Source organism: Cervus elaphus, chromosome 5, assembly GCF_910594005.1.
Source record: "Cervus elaphus chromosome 5, mCerEla1.1, whole genome shotgun sequence".
NCBI lineage: Eukaryota > Metazoa > Chordata > Mammalia > Artiodactyla > Cervidae > Cervus > Cervus elaphus.
The window spans coordinates 97,108,471-97,135,588 of record NC_057819.1 but is presented as its reverse complement, the minus strand read 5'-3'; the positions used below and the strand labels follow the sequence as shown (position 1 = coordinate 97,135,588).

The 27,118-nt window shown below is 43.1% G+C and overlaps 1 protein-coding gene across 2 annotated transcripts; it reads left to right on the top strand.

Annotated features, from left to right (window-relative positions):
* Nucleotides 1–26,068, top strand: NCBP3 (nuclear cap binding subunit 3). Of its 2 annotated transcripts, XM_043903424.1 has the most exons (14): nt 1–220; nt 2,168–2,233; nt 4,135–4,240; nt 12,281–12,406; nt 14,486–14,614; nt 14,828–14,904; nt 15,650–15,758; nt 18,348–18,447; nt 18,763–18,889; nt 19,001–19,004; nt 20,693–20,981; nt 22,361–22,515; nt 23,939–24,100; nt 24,932–26,068. In XM_043903424.1, the coding sequence occupies exons 1-14, from the start codon at nt 44–46 to the stop codon at nt 25,165–25,167; spliced, it is 1,863 nt and encodes a 620-aa protein (XP_043759359.1). In that variant the 5' UTR covers nt 1–43; the 3' UTR covers nt 25,168–26,068. The 2 variants fall into 2 exon arrangements, with proteins under 2 accessions (XP_043759359.1, XP_043759360.1); XM_043903425.1 differs by lacking the exon at nt 19,001–19,004 and having other exon boundaries at nt 2–220; nt 18,763–18,866.
* The last annotated feature ends 1,050 nt before the right edge of the window (nt 26,069–27,118 follow it).

Sequence of the window (27,118 nt, the reverse complement as noted above, 5' to 3'; positions counted from 1 at the left end):
AGTGTGCCGGGCGGGCTCTCAGTGGTGCGGCCGGCGGGCGGCGATGGCGGCCGTACGGGGCCTGCGAGTGTCGGTGAAGGCGGAGGCCCCGGCGGGGCCGGCCTTGGGGCTCCCGTCGCCTGAAGCGGGTTTGGACCGAGGCGAACCGGAGCCCATGGAGGTGGAGGAGGGCGAACTGGAGGTCGTGCCGGTTCGGCGCTCGCTGAAGGAACTGATCCCGGTACGGGCGGGGGGCGGGGGCGAGGAGGTCGCAGAGCTAGTGTCCCGCGCCCGAGCGGGCCGGAAGGGGAGGCGGCCGGGGCCGGGGGGAAGTCTGGGTAAGGGGGCACCGGGGCGAGCGCCCGGGGGGCGGGGGCGCCAGACAGGAGCAGAGACGGGGGAGCGAGAGAAAGGACGCCCGGGCGCCCGGAAATGGGTGTTAAGGGGGCTGGAGGAGGAGGGGTCGGAGAGAGTGGGGGGGTAGTTGAGGACACCTCCTCCGCTGCTCCTCCGAGCCGCTCTGTGCAAGAGGGCGAGTGAGGAGGGGTAGGGCTTGTCTGGGGGGTGCAGTTTGAGATAAAGAGGGAGCCCCCCCCTCCCCGGGCGGGGACACAACCTGGAGCGGCCCAGAAGGAACTGTCGGGGAGGGGGGCGCGGGCATCCTGCTCCAGTTTAGCTGGTGTTTGTTAAACAGAGCACCCGCAGTTTCCCTCGGGAGGGCTGGGCTTGTCAGCTGCAGAAACTCGGTGTTTCTGTTGTGACTCGAGGGTCATCTCGTCCCCGCGCGCTTCCACTGCTAACACCGTGCCTCCAGCATCTCACCCTTCGTGGAACCAGAACATCAGCGAGCCAGCAGTGGTCCTTGGTCCCTCTTTTCCGTCACAATAGGAATGACGAGAGGTGTTTTGCTTGTGGTTTGGTGGTCTGATGTCTGGTTCTTAGGGCTGGTCTCAGGCCTGCGTGGCTCTTCTCGTGTATCGGTACTTAAATTTCTCATCTTACCTGGTCAACTTTTTTACCACATGTCTGCAAGTGTTGCTTTTAAACTGAAATTATGGAAGAAGGTTTTTTAAAAAATGTAGGAGCAGTGCAGATCGTAAATTATAATGACTCTGGCAACAGCAGTTAACATAGTGGTTTACATGTTATCATTTAAATATCACGGAAGTTGTGAAGTAGATGTTGTCATCCCTTCATTCATTCCGTTGGACATGTACTGTTGCATCCCCACACTTTGTGGCAGGCACAGTCCTAGCTGCTTGATCAAGATAAAGATCAGTCTCTGTCCTGGAGTTTATGTTCCAGTTGGTGGCCACAAGTTAACTAATAATTTCCCATAGTGGTGAATGCTGTGGAGAGAATAAAACATGTTAATGGGATGGAAGAGTGGAGAGGGAAGCTGTGGAGAGCATGAAGCAGAATGGCACAAGATCACCAGAAAAGTCCTCTGAGATAGTGACATTTCAGCTGGAGCCTAAGTGACAGAAAGGAGCCGGCCATGTGCAGATCTGGAAGAGTTTGTTCCCAGCAGGGGCAACTTAGTAAACCCAGAGGCTCTGAGATGGGAACAAGATTGTTTTATTGGAGAAACGAAAAGTTCTGTAGCACAAGTGGGAGAGCAGTAAAAGAGGTCAGAAAGGTAGGCAGATGCCACAGAAGCAGCCTAGGTCCAGAGAGGCCAGGGGACTTGTACAGTGTCTTCTAACCAGTGAACCTTAGATCTGTAATTTGAGTCCCCCAGCTGCCAAATCTCATCCTATTTTCATTGCACGGTTCAGCATTTCCCTCAGAAGGTCAAGGTGAGCCTGGACTTTCTGCATTTCGGTGAAGACTTGTGCCCCATCTGGTGGCCTGGAACAATGAATTTGTCCAGCCTGGGCTGGGGAGAGTGACTGTACCTCATCTTGGATATTTCTCACGAACGCCTTTGGATTTTCATTTACACGGATACCTTCAGTAGATGGAATTACTTTAGGTTGTGGACAGGCTCTGATTTAGAATGGTAGAGTGGTTGATTGCTACCATGGAGTCGCTGGGACAGGCTTCCTCATAATAAAGGGTTGTCAGAGTGGGGAACAGATTGCTGAAAAGAAGACTATCCAGAAGGAATGGGTTGTCAGGCTGTTGTTTATCATGCACTTGTCCTCAGTTGCCTGTTAGCATTTCTCACCCATCCCCTTCATGTTAGGACACAAGCAGAAGATATGAAAACAAGGCTGGCAGCTTCATCACCGGAATTGATGTCACCTCCAAGGTAAGATACACCATGATTCATTTATTCATTCTGAGAAGCGGTTGAACTTAAAGAGCAAGTCCCTAGGACTTGTAGAGCAGCAGTTATTCATTACCACCTTTTTTTGTTGTTGTTGGATTAAGCCTTTTTAAATTTATATTTTGTGTTTCACAATGATGCCTGAGACCATTCAGGCAGCATTTGTGTGTTCTTGAATCCGTGAGAAGATAAAATCACTAGACACTTGTGCTTAACCATGTCCAAGAAAAAGTTCTGTTTGTTCCTTTTACATATATATACATTTGGCTGTGTCGCGTCTTAGTTGTGGCACGTGGGACTTTTGTTGCTGAGCACAGGCTTAGTTGCCCTGCAGCATGTGGGGTCTTAGTTCCCCGACAAGGGATAGAACCTGGATCCTCTGCATTGGCAGGCAGATGTCCTTATCCATTTTTTAAAACATGTGTGAACTGTTTCCACTTTAAATGAAGCAAAGCATAAAAGTGTCTGGCACATAGTAGGCCTTTAGTAAATGTCTTTATTCCTCACTGATTGAGGCCTAGAAAAATAGACTTTCATGAATATGTGGCTAAACTTTGAAGGCCAGGCGGACTGAACTGTTTTCACTGCCTGGGAGTGTTGCCTTTTATCTGGCGATTGCTATTACTGGATTACCAGCTTCATTGCAACTCTTCACAGAACCAGACATATTATTTTCCTTACAATCAGTACTTATTTGTTGCTTTAATTGGTGATGATATTCAGCTTAAACATTCTTTCTGATTTTAATGTGTGCCATTTAAAGAGTTCAATTACAACTCTGAATAAATAACACTGTGTTACTATATTGGATGTATGAAAGCAAAAATAAAAATAAGTATGTCATGCTTACTTTTTTGTGTATTATCTGGGTCTCAATCTGTCTCAAATTGTTTAAAGGCAAAAAGAAAGAACTGATCATCTTTTTTGATAGGAAAATAGAATGAAGTGAAGGTGTTTTCTTACTGAAACTGAAAAAGCAGTATGCAATCCTGTTCTTAAGCCTACACAATTTATTATTATTTGAAACAAATATATGGGGGAAAGGGTGGTAGCCAAGAATTGGTACTTTGGTTGTTACCAAAGGAAGGTAAACTAGTTGTTTCCAGAGGGAAGACTTCAGTGGAGAAAATTAACATAACTATTGGGAAATAACAGAAGTGTTGCTGCCTTACCAATCCCCACAAGCTTTCTATAGTCAGACCTTCAATTAGTGTGGTATAGTCAATATACAATTAGTGAAGGTTCCAAAGAGCTATCAGAAACCCACAGTTGGACCTGGGTATATTTTAGCTCTTGGAAAAAAAAAAACAAAATTAGGAAGCTGATTATTTGGTTTTTCAGAAAGCATCAGTGCTTGTCACTTCAAGAAGAAAACTGGCAATTCTGTGGACACAAGTTTAGAATAGAGGAGAGAGTTTCTTGACTTCAGTGTTATTTTTTTTTTTTTTTCAGTGTTATTTTTAAGCACAGAAAAAGCTTTAGGGAGTGGACTGCTCAGGCAGACATAACGTGATAGGTGTGATTACCATGCACACAGACGATGTGAAATGGGGGCGGTGGTGGGGCTGCTAGAAATAGCGCTGAGAAGATCTGCCCCTTACTAGCTGAGGTGCCCCTCGCAAACATTTTAATTTTTTTGTGCCTCAGTTTCTGCACAGATACATTGATAGGCACCGAGTCATCCTAGAAATTATGACAGATTGCAGCACTGTTAGTGTCCACTCTCCCAGTCATTGCGAATATCCTGTTCTTTGCAAAAATGAGGAAAGGCACAATGTTGTTTATATCTTCTGAGTTACTTGTCGCCGATGTATCATTTGATGTTTGTGGTTTAACTCTCCTCCACATTTCACTTCTTTGGCTTTTTTTTCTGTACCTTCTAGGAAGCCATTGAAAAGAAGGAACAGCGAGCCAAGCGCTTCCATTTTCGATCAGAAGTAAATCTTGCCCAAAGAAATGTAGCCTTGGACCGAGACATGATGAAGAAAGGTACAGGGTGTTTGGGGGTAGTTTTCCACAGTTTCCTTGCCACGACCTTGCGCTTCTGGCCTCACCTCACATGGAACTTGTGAATTTGCCATTTCTGAGGTGGCCTGTTAATGAGGAGCTGCATTAGCTGCGTCTCAGTGTTGTGTGTGTGTGTGTGTATTCATTTGGCTGTGTCAGGACTTTCAGGAGACTGTCTGTCTAAGGAGCCCCGGAGAACATCATGGAGTTGGTGGCAGATCGGCAATTAGAACTGTGGCTCTGTGGGACTCTTACTCATTTTCTGCTTTATTGTTCACTTTTCTTTGCCTTTAAATGTAGCAGGAGTGTATCACAGTGAGACTCTTAAGGGAGTCAGATTGGTGAGGGATACCGTTAATACTTCTGTTGATACAGGTTTGTGATTTTACTTTATTTTTGTGTTTTGTTAGGGTTAAGTAGTTTGCTTCCTGAAACTCACCCTGAATTCTTAAATAATAATCTACCCCAGTTTTTGAAGACAGTTTATAAATAGAAGGGAAAATTATTGCTTGCTTTTTAGTGAGTTCATAGCCATGTTTATTATTCCATAAATGCAAATGATCTCCCTTTGTTGTATTTGCAAATTTGAGACTTGGCGAAGGGCTTAATAGGTAGCCCTCTGAGTGCACGTTAAAGGTCTGTGCTCTGCTGTTTGAGTTTCTCTAGGTTTGCCTATTTGATAAAAACATGTTGAATGAATGAAAGAATAGCTACTATTTGTTGGGAACTTGCTCTCTTACGAGGTACTGTGTTAATTAGCACATTACATATTTGTTTTGTACACATTTCTCACAACAACCCCACGAGGAATATATTTTTATCCCTATTTTACAAAGAAGGAAACAGGCTCAAAGAAATTAAATAAATGCACAGGTTTACACAACTAGTAAAAATGGAGTCAGGATTAGAACCCAGGTTTATCTGACTCTAAAGCCTTGCTCTTAACTGCTTTGCTCTGTTGCCTTACAATGTATGACGTGCTAGCAGAAACCCAGACCTCCTTGGTCCTTCCCAGTGGTCAGAGTAGCTCAACTCTGGATGCCACTTCACTGGCTTTTTTTTTTTTTTTAATTAAAAGCTTTTAGACGGTTAGAAAACCCCATTATACAGTTAGAAATGTAAGGCAAAATAGTCATCAAAATGAAAAGTCACATTATGTCCATAGTTACATCAGTCCATCTTAGGGTTATTAGATGTCATTGGTTTAAGAAGAGGCATCACATGGAATTGTTGAAGGTGTTTGCAGACTTGGAGAAAGCCCTTTCCTTGAAATGGAGATGTCCACCACGGGAAGCCTTCCACTAATGAAGAGGGGAGTGCTCTGCAGACCCAGCAGTTAGACAGATTATGAAATGCAGCGTAGGAGTGAGCCCAGGACAGAAAGGCATTGTCTTGAGGATCAAATGGCAGACTCAGGATTTTTGGAGTCAGCAGAAGTAGGCTCACATAGATTATCAGGCCCATCTTGTCCTGAAGAATCCCGGATGAGCCCCCAAGATGAGAGGTTGTTGCTGAATCACGCAAAGACGTCGGGGTTCTTGGCCTCTGGAGGAGAAGAATTCGATCCGGGGCCAGGGGCTGGATTGCTCAGAGCTTTTGTGTGATAAAGTTTTATTAAAGTGTAAAGGAGATAGAGAAAGCTTCTGACATAGACATCAGAAGGGGATAGAAAGAATACCCCCACTTCGCTGTTTTTATTCTGCATCGTGTTCAATTTGGAAACATGACCTTGCTTGCCTCGCAGGCTAGGTTTCCAGGCATCTGCTCGAGTGGTTGTCTGTTTCAGGAAAAGCCCTGTGAAGGCCAGGGCCAGCTGTGCAGCTGGTCGTTCATGTGCCTGCACACTGGACCCACACAGACGTCTGAGGCCTCTCCCACAGCTCCACCTTGAAAGCACTGTGGTTTCACCACGCCTGTTTACTTCTAGTCCTGGGTGCACTCCATGTGACATCTTGCCTCTGATCTCTTTCATGCCTGTCACCCTGCTGATTTGTCCTTCCTTGTCCCACACTTTGTCTGGTTCAGATGTCATTCCCTCTGCAGCATCCCTCATTACCCACGTCAGTCTCTCTTCCCACCTGTGCTGGGGCTCTTCTGAGCCTGGAGCCCTCCTGGGATTCAGTCTCATCTCCTTAGTGAACGTGGGCAAGTTGGTGAACCTTTTTAGGTCTCATTCTCTTTGTTGATAAAATGGGAATATGATACCCTCCTGAATAGGATCTCTTCTTTTGGGGTTAAATTTTAATAAAAAATGCTTTTTGAAAAACAATATTGATCTCATGATTCTGAAGATACTCATAAAAGACCGTAGATCTCCCTGGTCTATCAGTGGCTCATTACAACCTGTTTTTGGCCCAGAAGGCAGCATGGCTTCAGACTGTGTTCTTGAACCTCAGAGAACCCTGCTGCCTTTCCCAGATCAATTTAAATTAGAGTGGGGGCTAGGTTTGGATAAATCTCAAAGTTACTATTTTTTCATCTCCCTTGGTGATTCTGTTGTATAGTCAGGGTTAACTGTACCTTAAGAGCGTGGGTTCTGAAGCCTGACTGTCTGTGTTCAAATCTTGACTTGTCACCTTCTAATGTGAATTTAGGCAAGTTATTTAGTCTCTAAGAACCTCAGTATCTTCATCTGAAAAGTCAGGTTAACTTAGTTCTTAAAGGGTTGTTGGGAGGTTCTAACAAAGTGTTAGGATTCCTAGAGTGGTGCCTGACACATAGTAAATGTTAGTTATTACTATTATCTGGCGTTCTCCATCTTCCAGACAGCCATTTAAGTGGCCCAGCCTCTTGTGAGAATGGGGACATTGGAATAAACATCTTGATTCCTGCAGCCACAGTAAGGTATCAGGTTATTTCTTCTTATTAATATCAACAGTAATGAAATATACCATTCTATAAGTGCTCACCACGTGCCAGTCACTCTGCTATGTGGTTAACGTACCCTTTCAGCAGCCCCGTTGCAGGGAAAGTTTTATCATTTCTATTTTACTGGTGGGGAAAGGAAGATGCTGAGAGGTTGAGGAACTTGCCCAAGGTCCCTCAGGGAGTAAGGAGCAAGGCTGCCTTAGAAGTCTGGTCTGACTGAAGCCTGTGTTCCTGACGTCTCTGCTAGTTTCAGGCATGTGGTGTGCTAGACCAGTCTGTACTGAACGACCTGCTCCTCTTGAGTGACTGGGTGTTAAGCAGCTTGGATCTTTTTATCTCCAAGGTCAATGCCCTTGTGGTTGGAAGGGACCTTAGGAGTCATCTGGGTCCCGTATCCTACCCAGTGCTGCAGGCATTTAGGCAAAGTTCCCAGCGGTCTCTGGCCTCTGCCTGAACAGTTCCTAGTGGTGGCATGAGAGCTATTTATGAAGCGGTCAGTCTTGTTTTTGGATACATCTTCATGTTGAAAAGAAATTGCTTTCTAGTAATTTCTATCTGTTCGTTGCTACATAACTCTTAGAACAACATTAAGTCATTTCCTCATTCACACAATAACTCTTCAGGTGAAGAAATGGGCAGCCTGTTCCCTGGACTCTCTCACGTGACAAGACTTTCTGGTCTCCCTCCTTTAGAGCCTCCCAGTGTCTTGCTGTCCTTCACCAGATGAGGTGCAGATTCCAGATCTGGTTGGGTTTGTGGAGTGCTTGGCAGGACTCTGACCATGGTCTCTGTCCTGGCCACTTCATAGTAGTCATCTTCTAGTCAACCAGAGCACCATTTCTTTCCCCCAGGAACTGCACCTGTCAAAAGAGTCTTTCTCATTGTGTCTTTAAAAAACTTGCCTTTTTATTTATCCCGATTAAGTTCCATCATGATTTCAAGACTCCGTTTCAGCCTGTGGAGTTATGTTCATTTTAATTCTGCCCTTCAACATTTTAGCTACGCTCCTCCCTTTGGTATGGCTTCTGCATGTTCTTCCAGTTGTTGGTGAATGTCAAACAGGATAATCCCATATCATGCCATGACACACAGATCCGTGAATGTTAGTCTTATTCTGTTTTCTGGCCCATCTCTCATTTTATTGTCATGGGGATCTAGATTATGTGCCTTAATAAACTTGAGGTAGAATACCGTCTGTGGTCTTCTTTGAATTTCTTGGCCTGCTAATCCAGTCAGGAAAGAGAAGAGGTTAGCTGGCTTGCTGCTTGGGAAAGACTTTCCTATGGGAAAGACTTGGTTTCTTAAGGGATCAGAGATTCTGTCTAAGCTGTTTTTTAAAAATTTCTGAGAATGACAGTCTTTTTAATCTGTTTGGGAATTTCTCTTTTTCTTTTATGAAAGTCAGCATGGGATTAGTCCTCAAGGATTTAAGGTACCTTGCTACTTCCCTGCAACCTCTTACAGATTATTACCCAATTGTGAAATCACTGCTTCGTGTTTTAGTGTCAGTACAGTGGGGTATAACTCTAAACTAGATGGTTTGAATCTATTAAAACGATTCCTTGGGGACTTCCCTGTCAGTCCAGTGATTAAGACTCTGTTGCGAATACAGGGAGCATGGGTTCGATCCCTCGTCAGGGAACTAAGATCCCATACACCACAGAGCGAGGCCAAAAGATTTAAAACAAAACAAAACAAAACTATTTCTAAAGCCCTTGTCACCTGTCTTGGGTTTTGGTTCTTAATGAGAGCTGCTCCTGTCCATTAGTAGCAAAATTGATTAACAGTCCTGCCCTTTTTCCTGTGTCATCTTCCCAAAGCGTTGTTGCTCCAAACACGTGGAAATAAAACCAACCATCAGCATTTTTGTTGAGCCTGTTGGCTCTGGACTATAACCTTTTCTTCTTTAGATGTTAGACAGTTCATGTCCACCAAAGAATATTTGGAGAGTGAAGTAAGAAGAAAAGTTGCCCACAGTCCCTCTAATCTTTTGAGTATGGACTTTATTTTTGTTTTCCCCTTTGTAGTCATGCTGCTTTCTAGAAAGAAAGTTCACTTGACAGTCTGTCATTGGCACTTTCTGTGTTGTCTTAGAGCCTGACACAGTTTTTCAGATTCTTACATCTATTATCTTATATTTTTTAATTTGCCCTTTATCCATCTCCTGTATGTGTTCTTTGGCAAGTCATGCTCAGCTAAACTTTGCTGCTTTCTCTTTTCTTGGGATCACCTCTCATACTCTGAGTTACTGTATTTAGTGTCTTCCAGGTTTTTTGATCATTCTGATCTTAGGCTTGGACTGACTACTACTTCTTTGGATTTTCAGAAATCTGCTTTCCTAAAAACTTGAGTTTTGTGTCCTGTGCTTAGTAGCTCAGTCGTGTCTGACTCTTTGTGACCCCATGGACTGTAGCCTGCCAGGCTCTTTGTCCATGGGAATTCCCCAGGCAAGAATACTTGGGTGGGTTGCCACATCCCCTCCTCCAGGGGATCTTCCCAACCCAGGGATCGAATCCAGGTCTCCTGCACTGCAGGCAGATTCTTGACCGTCTGAGCCACCCGGAGCCCTTCATGCACTGCTCCCTGTCAGTAATTGGGATATTCCCTGTTGGAAGGGAAGATGATTCCCTTACCCCCTTGCTTGTAGTCAGCACTTGGTGAATACCTAGTTCTCATTCCCCAGTTCATCTGTTTACTGCCACCTCAGCAGTTAGTCCTTGCTCATCAGCCAGGCCTAAATCTAGGTGCCATCTTTGTTGCTTTGTTTTATTTTAAGCAGTGACATTGTCAGCAAAGTGACGAAGTGTTGACATTTTGCTTTGGCAGGCTTCCATCGTATCTTGAGCTTGTCTCACATATGATTAAATCCTTCTTCATATCAGCATCTCCAAGATTTTTTTCTCCTGCTCCTTAGTCCACTTCCTCTGCCTTCACCAGGAACTCTCCTTGTTGTTTGTTACCTTCTTCAGAACCAGCTGTTTACTTCTCATAGGATTTTTTTCTTCTGAAATCATGGCACTTAGTTTGAAGAACTGAGAAAGTTCCCTGGGCTACCCCTTTAGTTTCCCACCCTGCATGTTAGAGTCACTCTACATGGCCAGTGTGGCTTCCATCTCATTTGGGTCTCTGCTCATGTTTTTTTAATTTTTTAAAAAATATTTTATTTATGTATTTATTTGTTTGACTATTCCAGGTCTTAGTTGCACCATGCGAACTCTTATTGAGGCATGTGGGATCTAATTCCTTGACCGGGGATCAATCTTTCCCCCTGTGTTGGGACCGTGGAGTCTTAGCTCCTGGACCACCAGAGAGAAGTCCTTCTGCTCATTGTTGTATGCTGGGCACTAATAAGGACTAGTGCTAGGATTCATAAATCTTGATATCTCTGTCTTCATGAATCTGAGTTGGCAGAAAGATACTTACCTGATTTATTCTGGTCACATCGAATGGGCTCCCATTAAACCTATCTTTTACTCTTCAAAATGACCAAAAAAAAAAAAAAAATTAAAAGGAATTTTTATCTGGAAGTGTTCACGTGTATTTCGGGTTTGTTTTAAATAAAATATATGATATATAAAAGCATCCTTAGTAGTTGTGGATGTTGAATTCTTGACAGAACTGCTTTGGAATAGCTGGGGAGAGAAGGGATACAGAGAGCTTACACAGGTTCTGGTATTATATATAATGTTTTATTTGCCTCACATCATTTTAGGAATTAAAGCATAAAGCTAGGTGGTGGATCTAAGATATTTTTTAAAATATCTTTTCTTTGTTGATGTATTTGCATATTTCACAATTAAAAAGATTAAATAATGTGCTTCAAGTGTTTGCTAAAAAAATTAACACACAGTTCTGGTAATGCTGGGATTCCTTTTGACCACAGCCTTCAGCCTTTCTTCCTTCCCAGAGGTAAGAGCTATTATCAGTGTGGACTGAATTATTCCAGACTTTTTTTTCTAGATATTTGTGTAAATAAATATGTACCTTTAGAAAATATATGATGATATTTATGTTTTTTTAATGTGTGTATTTTTCTGAATCTTTTTTTTCGCTGAGTAATGTGTCTTAGAATCTTTCCATGGTATGTGATAAATTATCTCTCTGTTTTTAACTGCTTGCTTGCTGTTCTCTGACTATCATGTGGGTAAACCATGATTCATTTGATATGGATAGGCCATAGTTTACTACTTTGATAGCCACTGGGTTATTAGAATAGTCCTGCAGCGAACATCTGTGTGAGCCGCTCTGTGAACCCGTGCGTTAGGACGGATACTGACGAGAATTCCTAAGCCTGTTAATCATGTTTGTAATAGGTACTCTGACTCGCCCTTCAGAGTGGCTGTGCCAGTTCACACTCCCACCAGCAGAGGCAGTGGCTCATTTTGCCACTAACATACTAAAAGGCTTAAGTTAAACATCTGGTCAGTGGAAACTGATAATCTCGTCTTAAGGTGGATTTTCCTGATTAGTAGTAAGGCCAGCCATCTCTTGACATGTTTATTGGCCTTTGCTCTTTCTTTTTGTGTGAATTGCCTGCTCCTGTCCTTTGCCCATTTCTATTTGGGACTGTCATTTTCTTACTGATTTGTAGGATTTCTTTACTCCAGTTTCAGTGTCTCTTCTTTTCAGAATTGTCTGGACTAATGCACATTTCTCTTTGACATACCTTTAAAAAATGTTAGAATCAGTTTATCAAGTTCAGTGTATAATCCTGTTGCATTTGATATTCCTTTAATTACTACAGGTCATTTTGAGGAGGAGGTATCGTGTATATTATGAGCACCACTTGTTTAATCTTTTTTAGGCTAATAAGCCCATTCTGAATTAAGTCATTTGTTTAATGCTCTTGTTGTGAAAGAAAGTTTGCCTTGCTGTCAAGTCTTATTTTCTCTTGAAATAATTGTCATTTCTTTCAGCATATTATTTTTTATTTTTTTGCAATGCGACATGTGGAATCTTACTTCCACGGCCAGGGATGGGACCTGTACCCCCTGCAGTAGAAGCACAGAGTCCTAACCACTGGACTGCTGGGGAAGTCCCAGTGTATTTCTCTTTAAAATACATATTATCTGAACTGTTATGAAGGGGTACTGGTGGGATGTGCAGCAGCAGGTGGGAAAATTCTCTCATCTTTTCTGTGTCCTGTTTTCCTAGCAATCCCCAAAGTGAGACTGGAGACAATCTACATTTGCGGAGTAGATGAGATGAGCACCCAGGATGTCTTTTCCTATTTTAAAGAATATCCTCCGGCTCACATCGAGTGGTTGGATGATACGTCCTGTAAGTACCCCCAAGTGTTCTGTTGAATATGCTTTCATATATGATTTTAAAAGAATTCTTCCCATCTCAAATGGTGAATGATTGTGGCCAGACTGTGTTTAACCTCTGCCTTCAGCCCAGGAGAGAAAAATTTCCCACTGATGAGAACCAGAGTCCTTGTACATTATCCAGCCTGCCATATCATTTTCCGTAAGTGTTCCAAGTCAGCTCAGAGGTGGTGGTCAGGCCCCTGGGAGGTTGGTTGCTGGCGTCTGAATCCAGGTACACCGTTGGGACCTCTCCTCACACCCACAGTTTCCCAGCAAAGGCGTGAGTCCAACTACATAGCCTTGGGGCTGCCTTTCCAGGGCTTTCAACTTTGTCATTGCAGCCGCTTTTCAGAGTGCTGTCTCTGACCTGGAACCAGACCAGAACCCTCTGAGCTGTGCCAGACCTCTCAGCTCTGCTTGCTCTGGTCTGTTCTCTCGAGCGTCATCTGCTGGCCCTCATCTGGGGCTGTTCCGCCTGTGAGCCAGCTGTGAATTCTGACTTGCGTCCCTACTCCCAGTCTAGCCTGACATTCGGTACCCACTCTGCTGGCTTCTGGTCCTGACTCACTTCTAGTCTGGCTTCACTTTCTGCCAGCATGCTGACCTGATTTTCCCAGTTTTTCTGGCTGCTTTCTTTAGATGTTAAATCACCAAAAGAAGAAACATGACTGAGTTAAAAGATTTTTCTCCTTTTTTCTGTTTGCTTAACTTAGACCATCCAGATCAGGGGTTGGCAAACCTTTTTTTTTTTTTTTAAATATAAAAGACTGGATAAAAAGTATTGTAAGCTTTGCAGACCATACATGTTCTCTGTGGAATCTACCCAGCTCTGCCACTGTAGCATGAAAACAGACATAGACCATATAACTGAAGGAGCCTGGCTGTTTTCTGTGAAACTTTGTTTGCAAAAACAGGTGGCAGCTGTGTAGTTTATTGTATGTTACTTATAATTAAATAAATAAAGTACAAATATAAGTAGATAAATGGATGAATGATGGATGAATGAATGAATAATGGATCATGGGCTGGATTTGCTAACACCTGATTTAACTAATTAAAACTATCTATCTAAGCGATGTTAGAGGGACCCTTAGCATCATCCAGCTCACTCCCTCTTGTTGTACATCAGAAACTGAGAAACAGAGGAGGGAAATTATTTGCTCAAGACCGTGTAGCATATTGGGCTTCCCTGGGGACTCAGTGTTAAAGAATCTACCTGCCAGTGCAAGGGACCCAGGTTTGATCCCTTGAATCAGGAAGATCCCCTGGGGAAGGAAATGGCAACCCACTCCAGTATTCTTGCCTGGGAAATCCCATGGACAGAGGAGCCTGGCAGCTGACAGTCCACGGGGTCACAAGAGATTCACATACGGCTTAGTGACTAAATAACAGCGACAACAATGTGGCATATTATTAACAAAAAATGAGAATCTTTAGACCTACATCTTCCAAACTGAGATACAGGGGTAACTTGAATTTGAGAAATGTGCTTTAAAGTTGATCTTCTCAAAACTTTTTTCTTGCTAAGTTCTCTTAAAGGAACAGAATAAATTGGTTGCTGCAAAGCCAAGTGGCTGTCATGCCTCCATTCTATATACACCATGGGTGCCCTCATCACCCACACTTTACAATAGGGAAACATCATTTAGCATGTCTGGATGATAAGGAAGAGCAGAGGGCTTCCATGTGAGGGGCAGAAGAATAAAGGATAAAGGACATTTATTTGACATTTTCATCATCATCATCAGAAACTGCTAGCACTTATGTATAACACTTACTGTATGTCAGGCATTTTTAATATATAGAACTTTTTTTTAATGGAGTACTTGACCATTATTTTGTGGGACCCAGTTTGGAATACTTCTCTAGGCTAATCTTATTAAAGAAGTTTTTACTACCAGGTTCTATACTTCCTTTCATTGGTTGGTCTGTACATTTATTGATGCCAGTCCATAGCTGAATGATACTGTAGCAATGAATATAATATAGTTTCTGCTCTCAAGAAACTTAATCGCTTGGATGCGATGTGTTTTTTTACATCTTATTTTAGGTAATGTGGTTTGGTTGGATGAAATGACGGCTACGAGAGCCCTTATCAATATGAGTTCTCTGCCAGCCCTGGATAAGATAAGAAGCAAGGATGCCAATGAGGACAAGTCATCCGAGAAAAGTAAAAAAGGTAACTGACCACAGAGGAAAGACTTTGGGACTGAAGGTCCTAATCTTTACAATTTGAATTTCTGTATAGTGTTATGTAGTATCTCATTGCCAGTTATTTCCGAAACAAGCTGTGATACTTTGGATCATTAATAAAGAGGAGGAGACAATGTTAGACTTTTAACGTATGTGAGATGGAGTGAAGATTCATCTTGTCCCTCACATTGCATTTTAGACAAGCAGGAAGACAGTTCTGATGACGATGAGGCTGAAGAAGGAGAAGTTGAAGATGAGAACTCAAGTGATGTAGAGGTCAGTAGAGGGCAGAGGTGTCTGTGAGCTTTCATTGTAAACAGCTGCCTGCATCCTTGATACCTGAGCCTTAAGGGCTTAGGATAATAGGACGTTGTGTTCCGCTGACTTGCACCATTACACCTCCTGAGGGGGGCCCAGGCTCTTGGCCTTTTATGTTCTTGTGGGTGTAATGAACGATTCGTCTTGAGATCTTAGTACTCACACTTCTGTATGAAAGGAAATGGTTTTATTGAGAAAGACTTTGCAGTGCTATCTAATCAGTAAAATTAAGGAATAGCAAGTAATGGTGTATTTCCTAATGGCCTATGTACTGTTGTTGGAAATATTGAAGTGTATTCATTTTTAAATTATTTATTAAGTGCCTACTATATACCAAATTCTAGGTGCTGGGGATATAGCGTCAAGCAAAACAAAGTCCTTGCCCTGTTGGAGCCTACATTCTAGTGGGGAAGACAGACAATACACAGATACGCAGATATGTAATGTAATGTCAGGAAGTGATGAGTGCTATGAAGAAAAGTAAAGAAGGGTAAGCGGATAGAGAATGATGGAGATGATTCTTTTAGACAAGGTGGTCAGGGAAGACCTCTGACTCAGACATTCTGCAGAGGAACTGGTGCTCTGATGCTTATGGGTTTTATTAAAAGTAGATTGCTTTCTTAATCCATGGTATCTTTGCTACTGAATGAACATGAAGAAAGGCTTTAATTTTTATATCGAAAATGCTCTTTTTTTCCTTAAGTTGGACACGTTGTCGCAGGTAGAAGAAGAGTCTCTGCTAAGAAACGATCTTCGTCCAGCTAACAAACTTGCTAAAGGAAATAGGTTATTCATGAGATTTGCTACAAAAGGTAAATGATAATTGGTATTGATTAAAAAAAAACTTTTTTTTTTATTTGTTTATTTTTGGTTGTGCTGGCTCTTCCTTGCTGCTTGGGCTTTTCTCTAGTTTTGGCCAGTGGGGGCTCCTCATTGCGGTGGCTTCTCATGTTGCGAAGCGTGGGCTCCAGCGCGCCCAGGCTTCAGTAGCAGTTGTGTGTGGGCTCGGTGGTTGTCGCTTCTGGGCTCTAGAGCACAACAAGCTCAGTAGTCGTGGTGCAGGGGCTCAGCTGTTCCTTGGCACGTGGGATCTTCCTGTATCAGGAATCGAAACCATATCTTCTGCGTTGACAGGCGGATTCTTTACCACTGAGCTACCAGGGAAGCCCCTGACTTTTATTTTTAATTGAAGTGATTTTTATTAAGTGACGCCTTCTCTTTTGAATTGGAACTTAGACCAGGTAATCTCAAAGATCCTTAAAACTGTAATATTCTGCACTTAACAAAATCGATGACTTGCTGCCTGAATTGGAATTTCAGACACTGAAAGTGGATAATAGCTATTTGTATACTTTTGTGATATCTGGCTAACGTAAGTTATTTTCTGTTAAAGCTGGTTTGCCCCATATGCTTTTCAGCTAATTTATCTTTTGAACTATGAAAATTTTTAAAAATTTCATGTATCACGGTAGTGTCTTCCTAGACGCTGCTAATAGTACCATTCAGCTCTAATTCTCAGAAGAATTAAATTAAAAGCCTATTAATAATTTATAAGGCCTTTTATGCACAGTGATTTTGATATGCATTAATAATATGGGGGGAGTGGTTTTGAGTCAATTGAGAGTTAATTGGAAATGACAGCCCTTCACCCCTGAATACTTTAGTAAGTATTTCTGAAGAACAAGGACTTTGTTTTATACACAGTCGTCAAAATCAGGAAATTTAACATTAGTGCCATTCTATTATCCAATTCACAGTCTGTGTTCAGATTTTACCAGTGCCCCTGCTGTGTATATTAAAACTGCCTGGCACACATTGAGTGCAGCATGTTGGCAGTCTTTGATGATGATGACGACAGTGACGATGATGATTGTCAAGTAAATTTGGGTTATTCTTTATACCACTTACCTGCTAAACTAGGATCCACTGCAGGACCGGGCGTTTAAGTCTGCCGTGTTCCCTCAGTATCCCTGAATGTGGAGCTCCTCCTTTGCTTTGTTTTCCTTGACTGAGACATTTTTAAAGAGAACAGGCTCGTTATTTTGTAAGCTGCCTCTTGGTTTGGGTTTGTTTGCTGTCTCCTCCTAATTAAGTTCAAGCTGTGCGTTCATACCACAGAAGTTGTGTCATTTTCAGTGTCATAATCGGGAGGCACACTGTACTTATTGTCCCCTTCCGGGGATGTCAGCCATTATCTCCTGGCTAAGGTAACAATCATCAGGTTTCTCACTGGAAAGTTATTCTTTTTCCATTTATAGTTTGCAGTTTTGTGGAGAGATGCTTTGAGGCTATGTAAATAGCCTGTTCCTCATCAGTTTGCCATACAGTAGCTTTAGATCCATTGATGACTTTTTAACTCTCTGATTTACTAGTTGGCACTTAACTGTAAGGAAGAGCTTTCCCTTTTTACCCATTTATTGATATATTTACCTGTTTTTTTAAAAATGCATTTACTTGTTTATATTAGTTTAGATTCGTGGAGTTTTATTCAATGGGCTATCATCTGTTCTGTCATTATTTTGATTCACAAGTTATTTTGGATCTGATCAGTAGAGCCTCTTCACACTGTGTTCTTTTGACATGCCTGCATGATTCTTTGGGTACTTTCTTGCTATTATGGCACCAGGGACCATCTTGGTTTGCCAGTCTCAACTTGTACTTTCCTAGCCCCATACCTGCAGTCAGCTATTTCTCTGAGGAGCTGGTGGGCGTGTTTTTTGTAGGGTGCACATTCTGGTTTATGCCACTGGGTTTACCTGTAGAGCTGGGTACATTCTCATCGGTATTCATCTTTTGTAGTGAGTGCGTGCCCAGGGAGTTGTCAGGAGGCCTTTATATTGTGAAAATATGTGTGTTCACTGACCACCTTTTCTTCCTGTTAACTGGCATTTTACCTTGATAAATGGGGGGTCTTTTCTCCTTTTGCTTATTTGAGTGCATGGTTTACCAAATACATGGACCTATGTATAACCGTTTCTTGGACCCTAATTCTGTGTTACAGCGTGTGTCATTCAGAAATGAATATCATCTTTCACGGGGCAGTGAAAGTACCACCTCTTCTAAAAGCCTTTTTGATTCCTAAACACTGGTGATAACCTACACTCTCTTATGCTTCTTTGGAATTGTGTGGTGGTGGTTGTTATTGTTGCTGGTATTTTCTTTTTTGAAGTAGCTCCCCGACAGCAGCTTAACCTCATTGTCTCTGAGTTTTGCTCCACCGTCTCGACACTGCACTGCTTTAGGAGGACTCAGAGTGGTCATAGTGCATCTTTCTCTTCTGTAGGCAGAGTGTGCTGATCTGATCCCAGCTATGAAAAACATTCTTTTTGTTTTTTCAAACCCACTCAACATTGCCTTCACACTCACAGGAGTCCTTGGTAACTGTTGGAATTAATTTTTAGATGACAAAAAGGAACTTGGAGCAGCAAGGAGAAGTCAGTATTACATGAAATATGGGAATCCAAATTACGGAGGCATGAAAGGAATTCTTAGTAACTCTTGGTGAGTCCAAAACCTTAAATACAATAGTTTATATAGTACTTAAGCTTTTCATAATCCTTCAGGGAGCTACATTAGTTGGTATTCTGCAGTGGACTGTCAACACCATGTGTGGATGGACGTGAAGGAAGACAAGAAGAAAGAGCTCAAGGCTTTTAACTGTGGTAAATGGTGTGAGAATGCTGAGTTTCGGTTTCATGCGACATGTCTCTGTGTCAGCACCTAACGTCGCGTCAGGGTGTAGTTGACATTAACTAGTGGACGTCGAGGCCCTTCCTCTTGGTTTTTGATTCTGTGCTTATTTTGGCGATGTTGCAGGAAGCGGAGATACCATTCCCGTCGCATTCAGCGGGATGTTATTAAGAAGAGAGCCCTGATTGGGGACGACGTTGGCCTGACGTCCTATAAACACCGACATTCCGGTAGTTGCCTGCTCAGCTCTTGGGTAGACACATGTTTGGCTCCCGAAATGACATTTTTATCCTTAATACAGTCCTTTAAGGTTCCAAACTTTATCATCCTCTCTTCCTTGCCCTCACCCTCTGCCAACATATAGGAAAGTAAGTCAAGTCACAATTAATTTGAAATTGCCCATACAAAGAGGTCAAATGATTTTATAAAAGCTATTCTAACAGTAAAGGCAAAATGTAGGAAAAATTAAAACTTTTCCTAAGGAATCTAATTTTCCTATTAATAACAAAAGCTGCATGAAAAAAATTTTTAATTATTTTGTCATATGAGTTGATTTTATTCTTCTTTCGTCTGATGATGAAAATAAGCTGCTGTGTCTAGTACTTTCTGCTTATTGGCTTGTGCACGTGAATGCCGCAGTGAAGTGGGATGCAACGTGGGTTTCATTTTGTTTTTTCCATCCGTCTTTTTTTCTTTTCTTCTTTTTCTGTTCTTCTGTCTCCCCCTCCCACCCTTCAAATCTCCCTTTCTTCCCCCCTTTCCTTCTTTTGGTGCTTATTCTTAAAGAGTTGTTTTCATTATATTTTATAGAGATTTGTTTTTATGTTGAAACCGATCTGTGAAAATATACATGCTTTGTAGAACCAGCCAAGTCAGCGTACAAACACAGAATAACAGGCATACACTTTTATCTTTGTAGTAGGGACAGAGAGAGGTGAAATCTATACATTTTAATTTAATGTGAATGTCCAAAATTGGATATTTGAAATCTACGTCTTAATGCACATACTTTTCTGTTAGACAGTTAAGCTTTTCCAATTTCACGTACTTTAAGATACCTTTATCATATAATCTTAGTATTCATATCAAAGAAATTAAAAAGCAAAAAGATAAGAACTGATTGCATTTTACATTTTTCTTATTTGTTTCTTTTCACAATAAATGTAACTGTTGTGGACATATATTTTATATTGTGCTTATTCCATGTATAAGCGTTTTTCCATGATCTTTAAAGGTACATTTCATTATTCATGGCAGTTGTGTTCTGTAAAGTCACCGTGATCATTGAAAACCATTCAGAGACCCTTAATCACACTTTTTGTCAACTGATCAATATAGAACCTTAATTTGATATATGTTTCTGATTAAGGACACCTTATTTAATACATGTTGATTTATTAATGTTGAACTCAAGGGCAGCAGCCCTGGAACTCACGCCCGAACAAAGCTTGTCTCACACATGTATTTTCTCCATAAGGCACATCGCAACCTTCTTGTGTTTAGAAACACTAGACAGCTTTGGAATTATGCTCAGAGGCTGTTTGTAACAGGGAAATCATCAATAAAAATCACAATGGTGTTAAAAAGTAGTACTCATGGACTGCAAAAAGCACAGTTTACAGTGTTTGAGAGCTGCAACATAAAGGCAGGACACAAGCTTGTTTCCCTGCAACTGGGAACTTGGATGGCTGGTGTCTCAATTTTTTGCTGCTCCTGTGCATGTCCACAAATGACCACAAAAGTGCCATGGGTGTTGGTTGCGGAATTACAAATAAAATTGGCAGATTGATAAATCTAGAATCTGTGAATAATGATGAGGGTCTGTATTTTATATAACTTGATAAAATTGCATCAGGCTGCTAGGCCATCCTTTACCTAGGTGTTTATGTATTGTAGGGGTCAGAATGGTAACCAGATCAGCACTGTTAGAGACAGTGCTCCAGTAAACTCTTAGGATGGGAATCTCATCTTCTAAAAAGGTCACTGTTGTAGAATAGAAAATCAGGTGTTAGTATTGGTGCTTTTACTAATAGTGATTTTTGGTTAAATTCCTTAGGACTGGTGAACGTTCCTGAGGAGCCTATTGAAGAGGAGGAGGAAGAGGAGGAGGAGGACCAGGACATGGATGCTGAGGACAGAGTGGTGGTGGAGTGCCACGAAGAGCCCCCGGCCCGCAGGCAGACCCGGGAGCGGAGCGTGTCCAGGCGGTCCAGTGCCAGCAGCTCGGACTCTGATGAAATGGACTATGATCTAGAGCTGAAGATGATTTCCACTCCTTCACCAAAGAAGAGCATGAAAATGACCATGTATGCTGATGAGGTGGAATCTCAGTTGAAAAATATCAGGTAAAAATATTCTTTTCTTTTTATTACTGCTAGCTTTTAATTTGATTGAAATCCAATTACTAACTTCTTCTTAGTACCTCTTAATTTTATAATCACTTTTATCGGTTCTAATTTCAGCCCTTTATAAAATTTGAGTAAAAGCATCTGGTTTTTCCTCTTAATGAACAAGAAGTGATCCTTGTTATAAAAACTATGAATGATACAGAAGGTGAAGTCACCTGTAATCTCATCCTCCCCTAAGAGAGTGACTGTTAGCAGTTGGGTGAATAACTTTCTTGTCAGCTTTATGTGTATATATAACATATGGGGAAATTATAGATATATTTGTACAAAAATTAAGTTACACTGTTTATATTGTTTTGAAATACACTTTTTCCATTTAATATAGTGTAGACATTTGCTCTTTTTTCAACACCCTGCTGCTTGAAGGACACTAGTTCCCTGACCAGGGATTGAACCTGGGCCCTCAGCAGTGAAAGCATAGAGTCTTAACCACTGGACCACCAGAGAATTCCCTAGTCTTCTGTTTTCTTACTGTTGCACTAACTAGGTACATTCCAGCTATTGTGCAAAACAACGCACATGCTTTAAAATGTGGTATGGCTAAACTTCTTCCTATAAGATTTTACCCACTCACATTACCACCTGTTACCTAGATATTCACCAACCTTAGGTATTATCACTGTGATTTTTGGTATTTGTGGACAAAGAAGTACAGCTGTTTTAATATGCATTCTTTGGTGACTGGTGGGGCTGAGCAGATTCCTGAGGGCAGAGAGCATAGGCATGTCTCAGAGGGCTGGAGGCTGGGGTGCTTTCTTAAAAGAGCTCCTGATGGTGTGTTTGGGAAAAGAGGAGAAGAAACTTGTAAGCTGGTTCATTTGTATGGCTTTGTTCACATCCGTAGTTTTTAGAGAACTTTCCAATGGCAGATGCTGCCAGAATAATGCCCTTGCCCTGACACAGTGGGAGAGGTCTTCCCTTTAAAGAAAGGGATTGTAGGCTGTCTTATATCTTGACAGCAACCAGTTCACAGCCGGGAAAGGAGAGGCCTTCAATCCTTCGCAGGCCTCTACTTAGGCCTGTGTCCCAGGAGAAGGGCAGGCACGGTTATGTGCTCTGCAATCGCTCTCAGATACTGCGTGTGGAAACCACCCCGGAAGACTCGGGGAGCTGCTCACCCCAACTGGCCTCTTTAGCAAGCCGGTCGTGACTTTTGTGAGCAAATAACTACTGGTGTATAGTGTTGTTAAGTGAATGTTGGCCGTATTAGATTGGGTTTCTTAAATTGTTTTTTTCCAAAGTGTGTGAGATTGTTGTGTGAGTGTTGTCCCACAGTTCAAGTTGCTTAACTGTACCCCCGCCTCTCTTTTTTTAAGGAACTCCATGAGGGCAGATACTTTATCCACAAGCAATATAAAAAACCGAATTGGTAACAAATTACCAGCCGAGAAATTTGCAGACGTCAGACATTTGTTAGATGAAAAACGTCAGCACACGCGTCCACGGCCAGCTGGCAGCAGCACTAAAACAGGTGTTGTTCACTTGTGTTTCTGGGCTCTGTCCCGAGTTCCAGAAAGCAGATGCGGACGGGGGAGGTTCTTGAATAAAACCCTGCCATTTGGGGACCAGATTAATTGTCCTGATTCATCACTTATAAATTTTGGGTTAGGCACTGGAACTTGAGGGCATGAAATTTAATCAGATTTTTGCAATACCAGCTTTTGATATTTTTGTCCCAACAGTGATTTTACTCTGTATGTCATTGGTATACATAAGGGTAATAGAAATTAGGTCGAATTATTGTATAAATGGTTAAGAATCTGAGCTGGTTAGTTTATATGTGCAGACATGCACACAGTAGGCCATACCCGCTGTGTGCCAGGGCTCGGCACTGGGGGTGTCATAAGTCTTCATAGGGGATGCCCGCTCATCATAGACTCAGATGGAGCAGCATAAGGGCACATGCTCAGGTAATTCTGCCTGAAGCTGAATGGAGTGAGTGGTCTGGTAGGCACTATGAGCAGTGGGCTGTGGGAGCAAAGAGGGGAGTGGGTCTTTTGGGGGAACACCTGTTGTGGGAGGCGTCTCAGAGCACATGGCAGTGGAATGAGGCCTCGGAGAGGAAACAGGATCTCAGTCAGCAAACCTAGTTCTTTGAGGTGGGAAGTAACCTGATCTTACATCTCTCTTAGATAAAACTTGGTGGCAGTGTAGGGTGCCATAGAGTTAAGTAAGTAACAAGGTCCTGAACTAGATCAGGGACAGTGGAGGAACTGATGAAAATGTCCAGCCTTGTAAAGGAGGAAGACTCAGCACTGGGAGGAAAGGGAAAGAAGGCATGGGGCTCAGGCCTGAGGGGCTGGAAGATGGGGGCGCTGTTCTCAGCAGAGTGAGGTGGGAGAATGCCCAGCACAGGGACTTGTTCATGAATGTTTGTGTTGTTCCCATTATTGTGAGAAAGCTGCAGAGGATTGGCAGATTCCGGAGGGGTTGGAGGAAAAGCAGACTTGATTTGGGACAGCTTCCCTTGATCCTTTGCTTTTTGTCAGTCTCATTACCGTTATTGTTCAGTGTGACAGTCTTTATTGACTAGCTTCTTATATGTTCAAAGAGTGGGGCTTCTGCCCTCAGGGAGCTTACAGTATTTCTCATTAGCTGCACTGTTTGTTAATTATTTGCTCTTGATTCTACTATTTAAAGAAAAAAAGACAATTCTGCCTCAGAAATTCCTTTCTAGAGCAGTCAGCCAAGGTTTCCCCCCACTGCGAGCCCCTGTGGGTTCTCACTTGAATTTTCTTGGGCTGTATAGAGGGAAGGCTTAGAAGCTTGGTTGTGCTGGGCCCCATGTCCTCACTTGGGGAGATTTGGCATCAGGTCCTATAGAGATCTCAGGTTGGCAGTACAGATGACAAGTATACTCACATGGTCACAGAAGTGCTTTTTTCTTTTTCTAGATATACGCCAGCGATTAGGAAAAAGACCATATTCTCCAGAAAAGGCTTTCAGTAGTAATCCAGTTGTTCGGAGAGAGCCCTTTTCTGATGTACATAGTAGGCTGGGTGTTCCCAGGCAGGATGTTAAAGGCCTCTACTCTGATACTCGAGAGAAGAAGTCAGGTTGGTAACAGCGGGAACTGCTGGGGAGGGAACAGGGTAAGAGTAGAGACCATGGGTGCGGCATGGAAATGCTTTGTTAATACAAGGACAGAAGCAGCACAGGACAAAAATAAATGAGTCTTCCCTCTTCCATGATAATCATCATCGTGATGATAATGGTAACAGTGTGGAAAACGTAGAAAGCAGGAAAGAGACTCACTCCTGATTCTTTGTGTTTAACACAAATACTTTTTAGTTTCCTGCTATTCCAACCTTTGCCCGTATACATATCGTACTTTTTTCATATAGCATTTTATCATGGTCATTTTTCCATACAAGTTATAACCTTTATAAATAAAACTTTTAATTGCCTTATCATGTGGCTATCCTGTGAACTGCTATGTATTTGTCTATTGTCAAATACTAATGTTTTAGAAAGTAGACGGAGGGTGGGCAGAATCTCAGAAGTTGACAGCGTAGCAGGTCCATGAATTTGCAGCATGCTGTAGGCAGGGGTGGCCTGGGAATGGCCCACTCCCAGCAGAAAGCAGTTGTACACAGAGGTTGTCTCAGCAGACAGGGGCAGAGGGAACACAGGCTCCCAGCTCATTCTGATGTGTCTGGTGTGGGGGTGGGGGGTGGGGCGTGTCCCCGAGCTGGGAGGATCTCTAGGCAGATCCAGTTCCCTCAGTCTGCCGGCAGGGAACTGGGAGGACCTGCCCAGCACTGCTCCCTGAACCCCCAGGGAATGCCCCAGAACCCCCCACCCCCAGTGTTGCCTGCATGTGAGGCCTTGCAGTGCCCTTGCTCAGCATCGACTGCCAGAGCTGAAATGCCTTCTCACCCACACAGGTAGTTTATGGACTCGCTTAGGATCTGCACCCAAGACCAAAGAAAAGAACCTGAAGAAAGGGGATCACAGGGCGCCGGGCACAGAGGAAGATGACTCGGAGTTGCAGAGGGCATGGGGGGCTCTGATTAAGGAGAAGGAACAGTCTCGCCAAAAGAAGAGCCGCTTAGATAACTTGCCATCTCTCCAGATCGAAGTCAGTCGGGAAAGCAGCTCTGGCTCAGAGGCTGAGTCCTGATGCCCTGGGGGCCGAGGCGGCTGCCCTGAAACCTGACAGTCTTGCGTAGGGCGGGGCGCACAGTAGGACCCCCCTCGGGAGTTGGCGCCCCTCCGCTCTTGCTCATGCAGTCACCCTCCGCTCTTGCTACTTCAGCAAGACATCTTAGGAAACGTGACCTGTTTTGAAGGGCATCCATCTAATCTTTTTGCTGCAGAGTTACAATTCTGGGCCCTCGATTCTTTTCCCACCACCCCACAAGCTTTACCCATTGAGGAAAAGGCAGCCCTCCAGATTTTGTAGACATTTTTTTCTTAATATTTTTAACATTGTGTCTTTTAAGAGAAAAGTTTTACACAGTTCATCCAAAGAGCAGAGAACTGAACTTCTCACTATTGCCTTGGCCCTGACAGCTTTACCAGCACCCTTTTTCCAAGAAAAGTCAATTCCCAGGTGCTTATCGGACAGCCTTCGAGAGGAAAAGACTGGGGAAGCTGCCAGCTCACCCTTCCAGGATTCTGGCGTGGGGGCTGACTCACATGGACCTGACCTCAGAGGTGCAGCTGTGCCGCCCGGGTAGATCAGAGCCGCAGCCCCGACCGCCCTTCGTTCCTCCCCGGGGATCTCTGTCAGGAGCCTCGTTAGCAGTCAGCTTGAAGTGAGGATCAAGTTCAGTGCTGTGGGGTTTTTAGGAACAAAAAACTGTGACTTCTGGATTTGGGGTGGATTTTCGTGCTAGGGGTGGGGTCATGGGTTAATGTTGAACAATTTGTAAGTCTGTATTATGTTTAAAAAATATTGATGATTTGAAAGTTTAAATTTTTAATTTTTATATGTGAAAATACTTCCTGTTGGCCTCCAGGGAAGCTCAAGTGGTGTCTTCTTATGTGCTGTTAAATATATATTATATACTTTGGAAGAAGGCAAAGAGAGGCGTCTCATTATTTTTAGAGGATCCTAACTGTAGAGTCTGTCTGTTATACATAGAGTTTAAGTTGCTTTTTGGCCACTGAAATCAGGAAAACCTACCCCCTGAGATGGGAACCTGTTGTCTATGATCACTTCAGAAGTGATGCACTGCTATATATTCTTTCTGTCTCCCAAGTTCTGGCACCTGAGGACATCTTCAAAACTGGCAAATAAGAGAGTAGTTACAGAAATTTTAGTTTGTTTATTTCTAGTCTCCTTTCAGATTATTTTAACCTTGAAAAGGCCTTAGATTCTTTGGTCTTCCTGTCTTGATTTTTATTTTGAAGTATTTAGTGTTTGTATTCCTCTGCAGGCTTAAAAATAGTGTTTTAACTTCACTTCAGTAGAGCTTAGGAGTTAAAGAGAATAAAGCCCTGGCTCCTTGTGTGATGTCACAAGCCCTCACCTGCCTGGAATGTTTAGCACCCAGTGTGGCTCGGGGCTCTAGAGATCTTTGCCCGCCACTGAGCCAGTGGGCGCACTAATGGTTGATGGCACTGTGGTGTGATTGAAGGCGGAACGAATGCTGTGGTTTAATAAAGAAAGGGAAGGGCGGGGAGACTCGAGAGTTACTGCAAAAACTGTGTTGTCCGTATTTTGTTGGTTAACCTGCTTTTTTCCCCCCCCTGTAGCAAGATGAGAATGTATAACCGTGATATGTTTCAGCTTCCTAGTAGAGTTCCTGGAAAGAGCTGGTTCTCGTTTCTGTGCCAGTTGAGACCTAAGGTCGCTGAGGTTTCTCAGCTCTTTGCCTCTGAAGCACGCAGCTGAGAACCAGGTTCTTGAAGAGCGGGGGAGGGTTTTGGGGGGGTTAGTCACATGAGAAGTGCAGGGGCTGTGGTTAGAGACGCCAACTGCTGGCTCTGCTTCGTGGGCCCAGGCCTCAGTTTCCCCTTCTGGCCAGTGAACGGGCTGGTTCCAGAGCTGTGGCCGCTGCAGGCTGGCCAGCACCAGTGTCTGTGGCAGGCCGGGGGAAGGCCAAGGAGACAGCCGAGGGTGTGCA